The sequence below is a fragment of the Bombina bombina genome, chromosome 6 (genome assembly GCF_027579735.1).
Source record: "Bombina bombina isolate aBomBom1 chromosome 6, aBomBom1.pri, whole genome shotgun sequence".
In the NCBI taxonomy this organism is placed as follows: Eukaryota; Metazoa; Chordata; class Amphibia; order Anura; family Bombinatoridae; genus Bombina; species Bombina bombina.
This window is the reverse complement of record NC_069504.1, coordinates 603,781,435-603,800,992: the sequence shown is the minus strand read 5'-3', so window position 1 is coordinate 603,800,992 and position 19,558 is coordinate 603,781,435. Positions and strand designations below refer to the sequence as shown.

The following is a 19,558-nucleotide window of genomic DNA, read 5'->3' as shown; positions in this document are numbered from 1 at the left end:
GCTTTGTTTTGGGTTTTTTGTGTTCAAAAAATTTAAAACAACTATTACCTTTCTGATTACAGTACTGCACTATCTGAGAGTACTATGTATACAAAAGTATTAACCATTCTATAAAGTTACCTTTAGCTTACATGTATAAGCTGTATTATGACCTGTAAATATTGTCTAAATTACATAAGATATTGTTGTTTACACTTCCTCTCTCCAAGCTGTCCTATTTTACCAGTTGCAAATATTCCTAAATCCAAACTATTCCATAACCTTTTCCGGTCCCAAGAAATTTGGATAAAGGGTTTTCTACCTGTATCTTTTTGCTGCTATATTATTGGTAACAGGCTACCTTATCTTTTTAATGGGAGAAAACCAAAAAGCAACAGCTATTTTAGGGTATTCTACTAAACTCATATCTGACTCTGTTGCTTCATACTTTTGAAGCTCCAAATGCCCCCTGCCAATTAGTGCAGTTTATGTGTGAGCTTTCCAATTGTGTTTCAGACTCTGAAAAAGAAAGGCATAGATGGTTGTGACAGCCCTGATGCTGAGAGATACTTTGAGGAGGAAACATTCAGCAAACTAACTGAAGATAATGATTTTGTTTTCAAGCATGACAATGTAAGTATTTTTCATTTGAATCCCTTCCATGTATATGTTGATCCTTTTTATTAACTTCACTGTCTAGGCTCTGAACAAGAAAGAACACAGAGGGTGTGACAGTCCGGACCCTGATGGCTCTTATGTGCTTACACCCCACACAGAGGAAAAGTACAAAAAAATTAACGAGGAGTTTGATAATATGATGCGCAATCATAAAATCGCAGTAAGTACTAGTGCAGATTGTTTTCGCTTAATAAAATATGTCGAATACATTTTTGATGTTTTTGTGCAACTTTTTCTTTGTCTCGCGTAACAGTTAACCAGAGCTCAGAAGTCGTGGTAACTTGACACGCATTAAATTCAATGGCGCTCGAGCGAATGCGTTTACTATCAAGTCATGATACCGCTCTACTTCTGACATGCGCAAAGAGCCACGATAAACCCCTTTTTGCTTGCATGTAACCGTTAGCACGCCAGTTGTAATCTAGCCCATAGTGCTTAGGAAACTTTGTTCAAGAGTAAACTTCTCTGATAATGAGACTTTGCATAATAGTTTAATGGTGAAATTTCAAAAGATCTTCAAGAATTGCCATGCATACTTTTTTTCAGGTTTTCAGATGCTATAGATGTAATTGATTAAGAATTTTCTTGCTTCTAGCAGGCTAGAATTCATAATGTTAGGCAGAACCACCTTCTTTAGTCTTTGGCTTCAGATGTTTAAGGCCAACTGCTCTAGACAAGCATACAAATTAGACCAATATCAGCAGGGAGAATTTGGGAGCCAGCTGGACTCTCTCTGTCTAATTTCCATCCCTCATCAAAACCTCATGATATCAGGACATCATGGGTTTATTTTTTATGTGTCCTGTATTTCCATGTTTGCTATTTATAACTTTAACACAGTTTTGAACCCCAAGTCTAGAAAGTCAAACTTTTGGGACCGCTGATTTTTATTACATGCATCTTCTGCAACCAGTCACAAGGTTCAATTCACTCCTCACTAATTATCTTTATTGACCAAGCTGTCAACCCTGAGTGACAGTGTCTTCTGTCATGGCACAGCCATTGCATCAGTTAAAGATAATTTTGCATTATATTCAAACAAGAGGAGTGTGTTAATATATTATGCCTTGAAGACATTTCATGTGATATATCTGTAGAAGCATGAGGATTATTTTTGTACCAAACATGACAATGTGAGTGGTCACAGGTGGTGGTTACTGTAGCTACCTAAATTAAATTGTGTCCTATAATTTCAGCCAGGGCTTGTTATGAGGTTTCTGGCCTACCATAAAAGGGGTGGCTTCATTCCCGGTGGAGGGGGGACCCTATAGATTGGAAGGACCCTATAGATTGGAAGGTTGTATTAGACATCTTCCTCACTGCATGGCTGTGCATTACATGTTTATGGGATTAATAGCAGCAGATATAGAAGTACCTTTGACCTGTTTGCATCATTTCAATATTTTCTGTCATAGTGGAATCATAATCACTTAGTACTTTGTCAGAAGAGGCCTGAGACTTACTCTAGCACAAAACTGTCCATCTCTTTATTAAAATGGCCCCTCCAGATAACATGGTCACCACAGAAGTACTTTCTGTCCTTTACTGAGCTGGACCATTGATGTATCAGTAACACTCTACAAGTGTAGCAGTAACTGCTATTTTTATGGTGCATATATTTCTACATCACACTGTTTTTCTAACTTGTTGCTTTGTTGTGTCTTCTTTCTTTTCTCCAACATAGGTGTGTCCGGTCCACGGCGTCATCCTTACTTGTGGGATATTCTCTTCCCCAACAGGAAATGGCAAAGAGCCCAGCAAAGCTGGTCACATGATCCCTCCTAGGCTCCGCCTACCCCAGTCATTCTCTTTGCCGTTGTACAGGCAACATCTCCACGGAGATGGCTTAGAGTTTTTTAGTGTTTAACTGTAGTTTTTATTATTCAATCAAGAGTTTGTTATTTTGAAATAGTGCTGGTATGTACTATTTACTCAGAAACAGAAAAGAGATGAAGATTTCTGTTTGTATGAGGAAAATGATTTTAGCAACCGTCACTAAAATCCATGGCTGTTCCACACAGGACTGTTGAGAGCAATTAACTTCAGTTGGGGGAACAGTGAGCAGTCTCTTGCTGCTTGAGGTATGACACATTCTAACAAGACGATGTAATGCTGGAAGCTGTCATTTTCCCTATGGGATCCGGTAAGCCATGTTTATTACGATCGTAAATAAGGGCTTCACAAGGGCTTATTAAGACTGTAGACTTTTTCTGGGCTAAATCGATTCATTATTAACACATATTTAGCCTTGAGGAATCATTTTATTTGGGTATTTTGATATAATAATATCGGCAGGCACTGTTTTAGACACCTTATTCTTTAGGGGCTTTCCCAAAGCATAGGCAGAGCCTCATTTTCGCGCCGGTGTTGCGCACTTGTTTTTGAGAGGCATGGCATGCAGTCGCATGTGAGAGGAGCTCTGATACTTAGAAAAGACTTTCTGAAGGCGTCATTTGGTATCGTATTCCCCTTTGGGCTTGGTTGGGTCTCAGCAAAGCAGATACCAGGGACTGTAAAGGGGTTAAAGTTCAAAACGGCTCCGGTTCCGTTATTTTAAGGGTTAAAGCTTCCAAATTTGGTGTGCAATACTTTTAAGGCTTTTAGACACTGTGGTGAAAATTTGGTGAATTTTGAACAATTCCTTCATGTTTTTTCGCAATTGCAGTAATAAAGTGTGTTCAGTTTAAAATTTAAAGTGACAGTAACGGTTTTATTTTAAAACGTTTTTTGTACTTTGTTATCAAGTTTATGCCTGTTTAACATGTCTGAACTACCAGATAGACTGTGTTCTGAATGTGGGGAAGCCAGAATTCCTATTCATTTAAATAAATGTGATTTATGTGACAATGACAATGATGCCCAAGATGATTCCTCAAGTGAGGGGAGTAAGCATGGTACTGCATCATTCCCTCCTTCGTCTACACGAGTCTTGCCCACTCAGGAGGCCCCTAGTACATCTAGCGCGCCAATACTCCTTACTATGCAACAATTAACGGCTGTAATGGATAATTCTGTCAAAAACATTTTAGCCAAAATGAACACTTATCAGCGTAAGCGCGACTGCTCTGTTTTAGATACTGAAGAGCATGACGACGCTGATAATAATGTTTCTGAAGGGCCCCTAACCCAGTCTGATGGGGCCAGGGAGGTTTTGTCTGAGGGAGAAATTACTGATTCAGGGAACATTTCTCAACATGCTGAACCTGATGTGATTACATTTAAATTTAAGTTGGAACATCTCCGCATTCTGCTTAAGGAGGTATTATCCACTCTGGATGATTGTGACAAGTTGGTCATCCCAGAGAAACTATGTAAAATGGACAAGTTCCTAGAGGTGCCGGGGCTCCCAGAAGCTTTTCCTATACCCAAGCGGGTGGCGGACATTGTTAATAAAGAATGGGAAAGGCCCGGTATTCCTTTCGTCCCTCCCCCCATATTTAAAAAATTGTTTCCTATGGTCGACCCCAGAAAGGACTTATGGCAGACAGTCCCCAAGGTCGAGGGAGCGGTTTCCACTTTAAACAAACGCACCACTATACCCATAGAGGATAGTTGTGCTTTCAAAGATCCTATGGATAAAAAATTAGAAGGTTTGCTTAAAAAGATGTTTGTTCAGCAGGGTTACCTTCTACAACCAATTTCTTCTGTTATGTGTGATCAGTCCACGGGTCATCATTACTTCTGGGATATAACTCCTCCCCAACAGGAAATGCAAGAGGATTCACCCAGCAGAGCTGCATATAGCTCCTCCCCTCTACGTCAGTCCCAGTCATTCTCTTGCACCCAACGACTAGATAGGATGTGTGAGAGGACTATGGTGATTATACTTAGTTTTTATGACTTCAATCAAAAGTTTGTTATTTTAAAATAGCACCGGAGCGTGTTATTACTTCTCTGGCAGAGTTTGAGGAAGAATCTGACAGAGATTTTTACTATGATTTTAACCGGAGTCGTTAAGATCATATTGCTGTTCTCGACCATCTGAGGGAGGTAAAGGCTTCAGATCAGGGGACAGCGGGCAGATGAATCTGCATTGAGGTATGTGGCAGTTTTTATTTTCTGAATGGAATTGATGAGAAAAGCCTGCCATACCGTTAAAATGACATGTATGTATACACTTCAGTATTCTGGGGATGGTATTTCACCGGAACTACTCTGTTAAAGGTCATTAATCCTTTTAATAACTATTCTCATGTTAAACGTTTTTGCTGGAATGTAGAATCGTTTAACTTTGCTGAGGTACTGTGTGAATAAATATTTGGGCATTATTTTCCACTTGGCAGTTTTTTTTTTTTTTTTTTGCTTTAATTGTGACAGTTTCGTTTCTCTTCACTGCTGTGTGGGAGAGGGAGGGGCCGTTTTTGGCGCTCTTTGCTACGCATCAAAAAATTCCAGTCAGTTACTTTTATATTTCCTGCATGATCCGGTTCATCTCTGACAGATCTCAGGGGTCTTCAAACTTCTTTGAAGGGAGGTAAATTCTCTCAGCAGAGCTGTGAGAATCCTTATAGTGACTGTGAATAAAAACGTTGTTTTATTTTCTTATGTACAAATTTAATTAGTGTTGTTTTTACTAATGGGAACAAACCTTTGCTAAAAGATTGTGTTGTTTTAAAGTTTGATGCTATAACAGTTTTTCAGTTCATTATTTCAACTGTCATTTAATCGTTAGTACCTCTTTGAGGCACAGTGCGTTTTTTGTTGCTAAAAAAGATTATAACCAAGTTGTAAGTTTTTTTGCTAGTGTGTTAAACATGTCTGACTCAGAGGAAGATATCTGTGTCATTTGTTCCAATGCCAAGGTGGAGCCCAATAGAAATTTATGTACTAACTGTATTGATGCTACTTTAAATAAAAGTCAATCTGTACAATGTGAACAAATTTCACCACACTGCGAGGGGAGAGTTATGCCGACTAACTCGCCTCACGCGGCAGTACCTGCATCTCCCGCCCGGGAGGTGCGTGATATTTTGGCGCCTAGTACATCTGGGCGGCCATTACAGATAACATTACAAGATATGGCTACTGTTATGACTGAAGTTTTGTCTAAATTACCAGAACTAAGAGGCAAGCGTGATCACTCTGGGGTGAGAACAGAGTGCGCTGACAATGCTAGGGCCATGTCTGATACTGCGTCACAGCTCGCAGAGCATGAGGACGGAGAGCTTCATTCTGTGGGTGACGGTTCTGATCCAAACAGATTGGACTCAGATATTTCAAATTTTAAATTTAAATTGGAGAACCTCCGTGTACTACTAGGGGAGGTCTTAGCAGCTCTCAACGATTGTAACACCGTTGCAATACCAGAGAAACTGTGTAGGTTGGATAAATACTTTGCGGTACCGGCGAGTACTGACGTTTTTCCTATACCTAAGAGACTAACTGAAATTGTTACTAAGGAGTGGGATAGACCCGGTGTGCCGTTCTCACCCCCTCCAATATTTAGAAAGATGTTTCCAATAGACGCCACCACTAGGGACTTATGGCAAACGGTCCCCAAGGTGGAGGGAGCAGTTTCTACTTTAGCTAAGCGTACCACTATCCCGGTGGAGGATAGCTGTGCTTTCTCAGATCCAATGGATAAAAAATTAGAGGGTTACCTTAAGAAAATGTTTGTTCAACAAGGTTTTATATTACAACCCCTTGCATGTATCGCGCCGATTACGGCTGCGGCAGCATTTTGGATTGAGTCGCTTGAAGAGAACCTTAGTTCCTCTACGCTAGACGACATTACGGACAGGCTTAGAGTCCTTAAACTAGCTAATTCTTTCATTTCGGAGGCCGTAGTACATTTAACCAAACTTACGGCTAAGAACTCAGGATTCGCCATACAGGCACGCAGGGCGCTGTGGCTAAAATCCTGGTCAGCTGATGTTACTTCTAAGTCCAAATTACTTAATATACCTTTCAAGGGGCAGTCCTTATTCGGGCCCGGTTTGAAAGAAATTATCGCTGACATTACGGGAGGTAAGGGCCACGCCCTACCTCAGGACAAGGCCAAAGTTAAGGCTAGACAGTCTAATTTTCGTCCCTTTCGGAATTTCAAAACAGGAGCAGCATCAACCTCCACTGCACCAAAACAGGAAGGAGCTGTTGCTCGTTACAGGCAAGGCTGGAAGCCTAACCAGTCCTGGAACAAGAGCAAGCAGGCCAGGAAACCTGCTGCTGCCCCAAAGACAGCATGAACCGAGAGCCCCCGATCCGGGACCGGATCTAGTGGGGGGCAGACTCTCTCTCTTCGCCCAGGCCTGGGCAAGAGATGTTCAGGATCCCTGGGCACTAGAGATCATATCTCAGGGATACCTTCTAGACTTCAAATTATCTCCCCCAAGAGGGAGATTTCATCTGTCAAGGTTGTCAACAAACCAGATAAAGAAAGAAGCGTTTCTACGCTGCGTACAAGATCTGTTAACAATGGGAGTGATCCATCCGGTTCCGCGGTCGGAACTAGGACAAGGGTTCTACTCAAACCTGTTCGTGGTTCCCAAAAAAGAGGGAACTTTCAGGCCAATCTTAGATTTAAAGATTCTAAACAAATTCCTAAGAGTTCCATCGTTCAAAATGGAAACTATTCGGACAATCCTACCCATGATCCAAGAGGGTCAGTACATGACCACAGTGGATTTAAAGGATGCTTACCTTCACATACCGATCCACAAGGATCATCACCGGTATCTAAGGTTTGCCTTCTTAGACAGGCACTACCAGTTTGTAGCTCTCCCATTCGGATTGGCTACGGCTCCAAGAATCTTCACAAAGGTTCTGGGTGCCCTTCTGGCGGTACTAAGACCGCGAGGGATTTCGGTAGCTCCATACCTAGACGACATTCTAATTCAAGCTTCAAGCTTTCAAACTGCCAAGTCTCATACAGAGTTAGTTCTGGCATTTCTAAGGTCGCATGGATGGAAAGTGAACGAAAAGAAGAGTTCTCTTTTTCCTCTCACAAGAGTTCCATTCTTGGGGACTCTTATAGATTCTGTAGAAATGAAGATTTACCTGACAGAGGACAGGTTAACAAAGCTTCAAGATGCATGCCGTGCCCTTCATTCCATTCAACACCCGTCAGTAGCTCAATGTATGGAGGTGATCGGCTTAATGGTAGCGGCAATGGACATAGTACCTTTTGCACGTCTACACCTCAGACCGCTGCAATTGTGCATGCTAGGTCAGTGGAATGGGGATTACTCAGATTTGTCCCCTTCTCTGAATCTGAATCAAGAGACCAGAAATTCTCTTCTATGGTGGCTTCATCGGCCACACCTGTCCAGGGGGATGCCATTCAGCAGGCCAGACTGGACAATTGTAACAACAGACGCCAGCCTACTAGGTTGGGGCGCTGTCTGGAATTCTCTGAAGGCTCAGGGACTATGGAATCAGGAGGAGAGTCTCCTTCCAATAAACATTCTGGAATTGAGAGCAGTTCTCAATGCCCTTCTGGCTTGGCCCCAATTAGCAACTCGGGGGTTCATCAGGTTTCAGTCGGACAACATCACGACTGTAGCTTACATCAACCATCAGGGAGGGACAAGAAGCTCCCTAGCAATGGTGGAAGTATCAAAGATAATTCGCTGGGCAGAGTCACACTCTTGCCACCTGTCAGCAATCCACATCCCGGGAGTGGAGAACTGGGAGGCGGATTTCTTGAGCCGCCAGACTTTTCATCCGGGGGAGTGGGAACTTCATCCGGAGGTCTTTGCCCAAATACTTCGACGTTGGGGCAAACCAGAGATAGATCTCATGGCGTCTCGCCAGAACGCCAAACTTCCTCGCTACGGGTCCAGATCCAGGGATCCGGGAGCGGTTCTGATAGATGCTTTGACAGCACCTTGGAAATTCGGGATGGCTTATGTGTTTCCACCCTTCCCGCTGCTTCCTCGATTGATTGCCAAAATCAAACAGGAAAGAGCATCAGTGATTCTAATAGCGCCTGCATGGCCACGCAGGACTTGGTATGCAGATCTAGTGGACATGTCATCCTGTCCGCCTTGGTCTCTACCTCTAAGACAGGACCTTCTGATACAGGGTCCATTCAAACATCAAAATCTAACTTCTCTGAAGCTGACTGCTTGGAAATTGAACGCTTGATTTTATCAAAACGTGGTTTTTCTGAGTCAGTTATTGATACCCTGATACAGGCTAGGAAGCCTGTTACCAGAAAAATTTACCATAAAATATGGCGTAAATACCTATACTGGTGCGAATCCAAACGTTACTCCTGGAGTAAGGTTAGGATCCCTAGGATATTGTCTTTTCTACAAGAAGGGTTAGAAAAGGGTTTATCAGCTAGTTCATTAAAGGGACAGATTTCAGCTCTGTCCATCTTATTACACAGGCGTCTGTCAGAAAATCCAGATGTCCAGGCTTTTTGTCAGGCTTTAGCTAGGATCAAGCCTGTGTTTAAAGCTGTTGCTCCGCCATGGAGTTTAAACTTAGTTCTTACGTTTTACAGGGTGTTCCGTTTGAACCCCTTCATTCCATTGATATAAAATTGTTATCTTGGAAAGTTCTGTTTTTAATGGCTATTTCCTCGGCTCGAAGAGTCTCTGAGTTATCAGCCTTACATTGTGATTCTCCTTATCTGATTTTTCACTCAGACAAGGTTGTTCTGCGTACTAAACCTGGGTTCTTACCTAAGGTAGTCACTAACAGGAATATCAATCAAGAGATTGTTGTTCCATCCTTGTGTCCAAATCCTTCTTCAAAGAAGGAACGTCTTCTACACAATCTAGATGTAGTTCGTGCCCTCAAGTTCTACTTGCAGGCAACTAAAGATTTTCGCCAAACTTCCTCCCTGTTTGTCGTTTATTCTGGACAGAGGAGAGGTCAAAAAGCTTCCGCTACCTCTCTCTCTTTTTGGCTTCGTAGCATAATACGCTTAGCCTATGAGACTGCTGGACAGCAGCCTCCTGAAAGAATTACAGCTCACTCCACTAGAGCTGTGGCTTCCACTTGGGCTTTTAAGAATGAGGCCTCTGTTGAACAGATTTGCAAGGCTGCAACTTGGTCTTCGCTTCATACTTTTTCCAAATTTTACAAATTTGATACTTTTGCTTCTTCGGAGGCTATTTTTGGGAGAAAGGTTCTTCAGGCAGTGGTTCCTTCTGTATAATGAGCCTGCCTATCCCTCCCGTCATCCGTGTACTTTTGCTTTGGTATTGGTATCCCAGAAGTAATGATGACCCGTGGACTGATCACACATAACAGAAGAAAACATAATTTATGCTTACCTGATAAATTCCTTTCTTCTGTTGTGTGATCAGTCCACGGCCCGCCCTGTTTTAAGGCAGGTAAATATCTTTTAAATTATACTCCAGTCACCACTTCACCCTTGGTTACTCCTTTCTCGTTGATTCTTGGTCGAATGACTGGGACTGACGTAGAGGGGAGGAGCTATATGCAGCTCTGCTGGGTGAATCCTCTTGCATTTCCTGTTGGGGAGGAGTTATATCCCAGAAGTAATGATGACCCGTGGACTGATCACACAACAGAAGAAAGGAATTTATCAGGTAAGCATAAATTATGTTTTCATGCGTTGTCCCTGTCGCTACAGCCGCATGTTTCTGGTTCGATGAGCTGATAAAGGCGGTCGATAGTGATTCTCCTCCTTATGAGGAGATTATGGACAGAATCAATGCTCTCAAATTGGCTAATTCTTTTACCCTAGACGCCACTTTGCAATTGGCTAGGTTAGCGGCTAAGAATTCTGGGTTTGCTATTGTGGCGCGCAGAGCGCTTTGGTTGAAATCTTGGTCGGCTGATGCGTCTTCCAAGAACAAGCTACTTAACATTCCTTTCAAGGGGAAAACGCTGTTTGGCCCTGACTTGAAAGAGATTATCTCTGATATCACTGGGGGTAAGGGCCACGCCCTTCCTCAGGATCGGCCTTTCAAGGCAAAAAATAAACCTAATTTCTTCTGTTATGTGTGATCAGTCCACGGGTCATCATTACTTCTGGGATATAACTCCTCCCCAACAGGAAATGCAAGAGGATTCACCCAGCAGAGCTGCATACAGCTCCTCCCCTCTACGTCACTCCCAGTCATTCTCTTGCACCCAACGACTAGATAGGATGTGTGAGAGGACTATGGTGATTATACTTAGTTTTTATAACTTCAATCAAAAGTTTGTTATTTTACAATAGCACCGGAGCGTGTTATTGCCTCTCTGGCAGAGTTTGAAGAAGAATCTACCAGAGTTTTTACTATGATTTTAACCGGAGTAGTTAAGATCATATTGCTGTTTCTCGGCCATCTGAGGGAGGTAAAAGCTTCAGATCAGGGGACAGCGGGCAGATGAATCTGCATTGAGGTATGTAGCAGTTTTTATTTTCTGAATGGAATTGATGAGAAAATCCTGCCATACCGTTATAATGACATGTATGTATACTCTACACTTCAGTATTCTGGGGATGGTATTTCACCGGAATTACTCTGTTAAAAGTACACTAAACCTTTTAATAGGTATTTATCATGTTAAACGTTTTTGCTGGAATGTAGAATCGTTTGCATTTTCTGAGGTACTGAGTGAATAATATTTGGGCATTATTTTTCCACTTGGCAGTTGCTTGTTTTAATTGTGACAGTTTCGTTTCTCTCTCACTGCTGTGTGTGAGGGGGAGGGGCCGTTTTTGGCGCTCTTTGCTACGCATCAAAAATTTCCAGTCAGTTACTCTTGTATTTCCTGCATGATCCGGTTCATCTCTAACAGAACTCAGGGGTCTTTAAACTTCTTTGGAGGGAGGTAGATTCTCTCAGCAGAGCTGTGAGACTTATATATTGACTGTGATTAAAAACGTTGCTCTGTAATTTTTATTTTCAAATTTAATTATTGTTACTTTACTAATGGGAACAAACCTTTGCTAAAAGTTGTGTTGTTTTTAAGGATTGATGCTATAACTGTCTTTCAGTTCATTATTCAACTGTCATTTAATCGTTTAGTGCTTCTTTGAGGCACAGTACGTTTTTGTTAAATAAGATTGTAACCAAGTTGAAAGTTTATTGCTAGTGTGTTAAACATGTCTGATTCAGAGGAAGATACCTGTGTCATTTGTTCCAATGCCAAGGTGGAGCCCAATAGAAATTTATGTACTAACTGTATTGATGCTACTTTAAATAAAAGCCAATCTGTACAATTTGAACAAATTTCACCAAACAGCGAGGGGAGAGTTATGCCGACTAACTCGCCTCACGTGTCAGTACCTGCATCTCCCGCCCGGGAGGTGCGTGATATTATGGCGCCTAGTACATCTGGGCGGCCATTACAGATAACATTACAAGATATGGCTACTGTTATGACTGAAGTTTTGGCTAAATTACCAGAACTAAGAGGCAAGCGTGATCACTCTGGGGTGAGAACAGAGTGCGCTGATAATACTAGGGCCATGTCTGATACTGCGTCACAGCTTGCAGAGCATGAGGACGGAGAGCTTCATTCTGTGGGTGACGGTTCTGATCCAAACAGATTGGATTCAGATATTTCAAATTTTAAATTTAAATTGGAAAACCTCCGTGTATTACTAGGGGAGGTTTTAGCGGCTCTTAATGATTGTAACACTGTTGCAATACCAGAGAAATTGTGTAGGTTGGATAAATACTTTGCGGTACCGGCGAGTACTGACGTTTTTCCTATACCTAAGAGACTAACTGAAATTGTTACTAAGGAGTGGGATAGACCCGGTGTGCCGTTCTCACCCCCTCCAATATTTAGAAAGATGTTTCCAATAGACGCCACCACACGGGACTTATGGCAAACGGTCCCTAAGGTGGAGGGAGCAGTTTCTACTTTAGCTAAGCGTACCACTATCCCGGTGGAGGATAGCTGTGCTTTTTCAGATCCAATGGATAAAAAATTAGAGGGTTACCTTAAGAAAATGTTTGTTCAACAAGGTTTTATATTGCAACCCCTTGCATGCATCGCGCCGATTACGGCTGCGGCAGCATTTTGGATTGAGTCTCTGGAAGAGAACCTTAGTTCAACTACGCTGGACGACATTACGGACAGGCTTAGAGTCCTTAAACTAGCTAATTCATTCATTTCGGAGGCCGTAGTACATTTAACCAAACTTACGGCTAAGAACTCAGGATTCGCCATTCAGGCACGTAGGGCGCTGTGGCTAAAATCCTGGTCAGCTGATGTAACTTCTAAGTCCAAATTACTTAATATACCTTTCAAGGGGCAAACTTTATTTGGGCCTGGTTTGAAAGAAATTATCGCTGACATTACAGGAGGTAAGGGCCACGCCCTGCCTCAAGACAAAGCCAAAGCTAAGGCTAGACAGTCTAATTTTCGTCCCTTTCGGAATTTCAAAGCAGGAGCAGCATCAACTTCCACTGCACCAAAACAGGAAGGAGCTGTTGCTCGTTACAGACAAGGCTGGAAACCTAACCAGTCCTGGAACAAGGGCAAGCAGGCCAGGAAACCTGCTGCTGCCCCAAAGACAGCATGAACCGAGGGCCCCCGATCCGGGACCGGATCTAGTGGGGGGCAGACTCTCTCTCTTCGCCCAGGCTTGGGCAAGAGATGTTCAGGATCCCTGGGCGCTAGAGATCATATCTCAGGGATACCTTCTAGACTTCAAATTCTCTCCCCCAAGAGGGAGATTTCATCTGTCAAGGTTGTCAACAAACCAGATAAAGAAAGAAGCGTTTCTACGCTGTGTACAAGATCTGTTATTAATGGGAGTGATCCATCCAGTTCCGCGGTCGGAACAAGGACAAGGGTTTTACTCAAACCTGTTTGTGGTTCCCAAAAAAGAGGGAACTTTCAGGCCAATCTTGGATTTAAAGATCCTAAACAAATTCCTAAGAGTTCCATCGTTCAAAATGGAAACTATTCGGACAATCTTACCCATGATCCAAAAGGGTCAGTACATGACCACAGTGGATTTAAAGGATGCTTACCTTCACATACCGATTCACAAAGATCATTACCGGTATCTAAGGTTTGCCTTCTTAGACAGGCATTACCAGTTTGTAGCTCTTCCATTCGGATTGGCTACGGCTCCAAGAATCTTCACAAAGGTTCTGGGTGCCCTTCTGGCGGTACTAAGACCGCGAGGAATTTCGGTAGCTCCGTACCTAGACGACATTCTGATACAAGCTTCAAGCTTTCAAACTGCCAAGTCTCATACAGAGTTAGTTCTGGCATTTCTAAGGTCGCATGGATGGAAAGTGAACGAAAAGAAGAGTTCTCTTTTTCCTCTCACAAGAGTTCCATTCTTGGGGACTCTTATAGATTCTGTAGAAATGAAGATTTATCTGACAGAAGACAGATTAACAAAGCTTCTAAATGCATGCCGTGTCCTTCATTCCATTCAACTCCCGTCAGTAGCTCAATGCATGGAGGTGATCGGCTTAATGGTAGCAGCAATGGACATAGTTCCCTTTGCACGTCTACATCTCAGACCGCTGCAATTGTGCATGCTGAGTCAGTGGAATGGGGATTACTCAGACTTGTCCCCTACTCTGAATCTGGATCAAGAGACCAGAAACTCTCTTCTATGGTGGCTTTCTCGGCCACATCTGTCCAGGGGAATGCCATTCAGCAGGCCGGACTGGACAATTGTAACAACAGACGCCAGCCTACTAGGTTGGGGCGCTGTCTGGAATTCTCTGAAGGCTCAGGGACAATGGAATCAGGAGGAAAGTCTCCTGCCAATAAACATTCTGGAATTGAGAGCAGTTCTCCATGCCCTTCTGGCTTGGCCCCAGTTAAAAACTCGGGGGTTCATCAGGTTTCAGTCGGACAACATCACGACTGTAGCTTACATCAACCATCAAGGAGGGACAAGAAGCTCCCTAGCAATGATGGAAGTATCAAAGATAATTCGCTGGGCAGAGTCTCACTCTTGCCACCTGTCAGCAATCCACATCCCGGGAGTGGAGAACTGGGAGGCGGATTTCTTGAGTCGCCAGACTTTTCATCCGGGGGAGTGGGAACTTCATCCGGAGGTCTTTGCCCAAATACTTCGACGTTGGGGCAAACCAGAGATAGATCTCATGGCGTCTCGCCAGAACGCCAAACTTCCTCACTACGGGTCCAGATCCAGGGATCCGGGAGCGGTTCTGATAGATGCTTTGACAGCACCTTGGAACTTCGGGATGGCTTATGTGTTTCCACCCTTCCCGCTGCTTCCTCGATTGATTGCCAAAATCAAACAGGAGAGAGCATCAGTGATTCTAATAGCGCCTGCATGGCCACGCAGGACTTGGTATGCAGATCTAGTGGACATGTCATCCTGTCCGCCTTGGTCTCTACCTCTAAGACAGGACCTTCTGATACAGGGTCCATTCAAACATCAAAATCTAACTTCTCTGAAGCTGACTGCTTGGAAATTGAACGCTTGATTTTATCAAAACGTGGTTTTTCTGAGTCGGTTATTGATACCCTGATACAGGCTAGGAAGCCTGTTACCAGAAGGATTTACCATAAGATATGGCGTAAATACCTATACTGGTGCGAATCCAAAGGTTACTCCTGGAGTAAGGTTAGGATTCCTAGGATATTGTCCTTTCTACAAGAAGGTTTAGAAAAGGGTTTATCGGCTAGCTCATTAAAGGGACAGATCTCAGCTCTGTCCATCTTGTTACACAGGCGTCTGTCAGAAAATCCAGACGTCCAGGCTTTTTGTCAGGCTTTAGCTAGGATCAAGCCTGTGTTTAAAGCTGTTGCTCCGCCATGGAGTTTAAACTTAGTTCTTAACGTTTTACAGGGTGTTCCGTTTGAACCCCTTCATTCCATTGATATAAAATTGTTATCTTGGAAAGTTCTGTTTTTAATGGCTATTTCCTCGGCTCGAAGAGTCTCTGAGTTATCAGCCTTACATTGTGATTCTCCTTATCTGATTTTTCACTCAGACAAGGTAGTTCTGCGTACTAAACCTGGGTTCTTACCTAAGGTAGTCACTAACAGGAATATCAATCAAGAGATTGTTGTTCCATCCTTGTGTCCAAATCCTTCTTCAAAGAAGGAACGTCTTCTACACAATCTGGATGTAGTTCGTGCCCTCAAGTTCTACTTGCAGGCAACTAAGGATTTTCGACAAACGTCTTCCCTGTTTGTCGTGTACTCTGGTCAGAGGAGAGGTCATAAGGCTTCGGCTACCTCTCTCTCCTTCTGGCTTCGTAGCATAATTCGTTTAGCCTATGAGACTGCTGGACAGCAGCCTCCTGAAAGAATTACAGCTCATTCTACTAGAGCTGTGGCTTCCACTTGGGCCTTTAAGAATGAGGCCTCTGTTGAACAGATTTGCAAGGCTGCAACTTGGTCTTCGCTTCATACTTTTTCCAAATTTTACAAATTTGACACTTTTGCTTCTTCGGAGGCTATTTTTGGGAGAAAGGTTCTTCAGGCAGTGGTTCCTTCTGTATAATGAGCCTGCCTATCCCTCCCGTCATCCGTGTACTTTTGCTTTGGTATTGGTATCCCAGAAGTAATGATGACCCGTGGACTGATCACACATAACAGAAGAAAACATAATTTATGCTTACCTGATAAATTCCTTTCTTCTGTTGTGTGATCAGTCCACGGCCCGCCCTGTTTTAAGGCAGGTAAATATCTTTTAAATTATACTCCAGTCACCACTTCACCCTTGGTTTCTCCTTTCTCGTTGATTCTTGGTCGAATGACTGGGAGTGACGTAGAGGGGAGGAGCTGTATGCAGCTCTGCTGGGTGAATCCTCTTGCATTTCCTGTTGGGGAGGAGTTATATCCCAGAAGTAATGATGACCCGTGGACTGATCACACAACAGAAGAAAGGAATTTATCAGGTAAGCATAAATTATGTTTTTCGTCCCTTTCGTAGAAACGGACCAGCCCAAAGTGCTACGTCCTCTAAGCAAGAGGGTAATACTTCTCAAGCCAAGCCAGCTTGGAGACCAATGCAAGGCTGGAACAAGGGAAAGCAGGCCAAGAAACCTGCCACTGCTACCAAGACAGCATGAAATGTTGGCCCCCGATCCGGGACCGGATCTGGTGGGGGGCAGACTCTCTCTCTTCGCTCAGGCTTGGGCAAGAGATGTTCTGGATCCTTGGGCGCTAGAAATAGTCTCCCAAGGTTATCTTCTGGAATTCAAGGGGCTTCCCCCAAGGGGGAGGTTCCACAGGTCTCAGTTGTCTTCAGACCACATAAAAAGACAGGCATTCTTACATTGTGTAGAAGACCTGTTAAAAATGGGAGTGATTCATCCTGTTCCATTAAGAGAACAAGGGATGGGGTTCTACTCCAATCTGTTCATAGTTCCCAAAAAAGAGGGAACGTTCAGACCAATCTTAGATCTCAAGATCTTAAACAAGTTTCTCAAGGTTCCATCGTTCAAGATGGAAACCATTCGAACTATTCTTCCTTCCATCCAGGAAGGTCAATTCATGACCACGGTGGATTTAAAGGATGCGTATCTACATATTCCTATCCACAAGGAACATCATCGGTTCCTAAGGTTCGCATTCCTGGACAAGCATTACCAGTTCGTGGCGCTTCCTTTCGGATTAGCCACTGCTCCAAGGATTTTCACAAAGGTACTAGGGTCCCTTCTAGCTGTGCTAAGACCAAGGGGCATTGCTGTAGTACCTTATTTGGACGACATTCTGATTCAAGCGTCGTCCCTTCCTCAAGCAAAGGCTCACACGGACATAGTCCTGGCCTTTCTCAGATCTCACGGATGGAAAGTGAACGTGGAAAAGAGTTCTCTATCTCCGTCAACAAGGGTTCCCTTCTTGGGAACAATAATAGACTCCTTAGAAATGAGGATATTTCTGACAGAGGCCAGAAAAACAAAGCTTCTAGACTCTTGTCGGATACTTCATTCCGTTCCTCTTCCTTCCATAGCTCAGTGCATGGAAGTGATCGGGTTGATGGTAGCGGCAATGGACATAGTTCCTTTTGCGCGCATTCATCTAAGACCATTACAACTGTGCATGCTCAGTCAGTGGAATGGGGATTATACAGACTTGTCTCCGAAGATACAAGTAAATCAGAGGACCAGAGACTCACTCCGTTGGTGGCTGTCCCTGGACAACCTGTCACAAGGGATGACATTCCGCAGACCAGAGTGGGTCATTGTCACGACCGACGCCAGTCTGATGGGCTGGGGCGCGGTCTGGGGATCCCTGAAAGCTCAGGGTCTTTGGTCTCGGGAAGAATCTCTTCTACCGATAAATATTCTGGAACTGAGAGCGATATTCAATGCTCTCAAGGCTTGGCCTCAGCTTGCGAGGGCCAAGTTCATACGGTTTCAATCAGACAACATGACAACTGTTGCGTACATCAACCATCAGGGGGGAACAAGGAGTTCCCTAGCGATGGAAGAAGTGACCAAAATCATTCTATGGGCGGAGTCTCACTCCTGCCACCTGTCCGCTATCCACATCCCAGGAGTGGAAAATTGGGAAGCGGATTTTCTGAGTCGTCAGACATTGCATCCGGGGGAGTGGGAACTCCATCCGGAAATCTTTGCCCAAGTCACTCAGCTGTGGGGCATTCCAGACATGGATCTGATGGCCTCTCGTCAGAACTTCAAAGTTCCTTGCTACGGGTCCAGATCCAGGGATCCCAAGGCGGCTCTAGTGGATGCACTAGTAGCACCTTGGACCTTCAAACTAGCTTATGTGTTCCCGCCGTTTCCTCTCATCCCCAGGCTGGTAGCCAGGATCAATCAGGAGAGGGCGTCGGTGATCTTGATAGCTCCTGCGTGGCCACGCAGGACTTGGTATGCAGATCTGGTGAATATGTCATCGGCTCCACCTTGGAAGCTACCTTTGAGACGAGACCTTCTTGTTCAGGGTCCGTTCGAACATCCGAACCTGGTTTCACTCCAGCTGACTGCTTGGAGATTGAACGCTTGATCTTATCGAAGCGAGGGTTCTCAGATTCTGTTATCGATACTCTTGTTCAGGCCAGAAAGCCTGTAACTAGAAAGATTTACCACAAAATTTGGAAAAAATATATCTGTTGGTGTGAATCTAAAGGATTCCCTTGGGACAAGGTTAAGATTACTAAGATTCTATCCTTCCTTCAAGAAGGATTGGAAAAAGGATTATCTGCAAGTTCCCTGAAGGGACAGATTTCTGCCTTGTCTGTGTTACTTCACAAAAAGCTGGCAGCTGTGCCAGATGTTCAAGCCTTTGTTCAGGCTCTGGTTAGAATTAAGCCTGTTTACAAACCTTTGACTCCTCCTTGGAGTCTCAATTTAGTTCTTTCAGTTCTTCAGGGGGTTCCGTTTGAACCCTTACATTCCGTTGATATTAAGTTATTATCTTGGAAAGTTTTGTTTTTAGTTGCAATTTCTTCTGCTAGAAGAGTTTCAGAATTATCTGCTCTGCAGTGTTCTCCTCCTTATCTGGTGTTCCATGCAGATAAGGTGGTTTTACGTACTAAACCTGGTTTTCTTCCAAAAGTTGTTTCTAACAAAAACATTAACCAGGAGATTATCGTACCTTCTCTGTGTCCGAAACCAGTTTCAAAGAAGGAACGTTTGTTGCACAATTTGGATGTTGTTCGCGCTCTAAAATTCTATTTAGAAGCTACAAAGGATTTTAGACAAACATCTTCCTTGTTTGTTGTTTATTCCGGTAAAAGGAGAGGTCAAAAAGCAACTTCTACCTCTCTCTCTTTTTGGATTAAAAGCATCATCAGATTGGTTTACGAGACTGCCGGACGGCAGCCTCCCGAAAGAATCACAGCTCATTCCACTAGGGCTGTGGCTTCCACATGGGCCTTCAAGAACGAGGCTTCTGTTGATCAGATATGTAGGGCAGCGACTTGGTCTTCACTGCACACTTTTACCAAATTTTACAAGTTTGATACTTTTGCTTCTTCTGAGGCTATTTTTGGGAGAAAGGTTTTGCAAACCGTGGTGCCTTCCATTTAGGTGACCTGATTTGCTCCCTCCCTTCATCCGTGTCC

At 43.6% G+C, this 19,558-nt stretch overlaps 1 protein-coding gene across 9 annotated transcripts in view; it reads left to right on the top strand.

Moving 5' to 3' along the window:
* Window positions 1-19,558, top strand: part of MEF2A (myocyte enhancer factor 2A) — a 530,557-nt gene that overhangs the window by 404,311 nt on the left and 106,688 nt on the right. For 5 of the 9 annotated variants that reach the window (XM_053717606.1, XM_053717607.1, XM_053717608.1 and 2 more), the window contains exons 4-5: window positions 496-612; window positions 680-817. In XM_053717606.1, the coding sequence (XP_053573581.1) occupies window positions 496-612; window positions 680-817 (255 nt within the window). The remainder of the gene's footprint in view (window positions 1-495; window positions 613-679; window positions 818-19,558) is intronic. The other 4 variants (XM_053717613.1, XM_053717611.1, XM_053717612.1 and 1 more) reach the window with 2 other exon arrangements.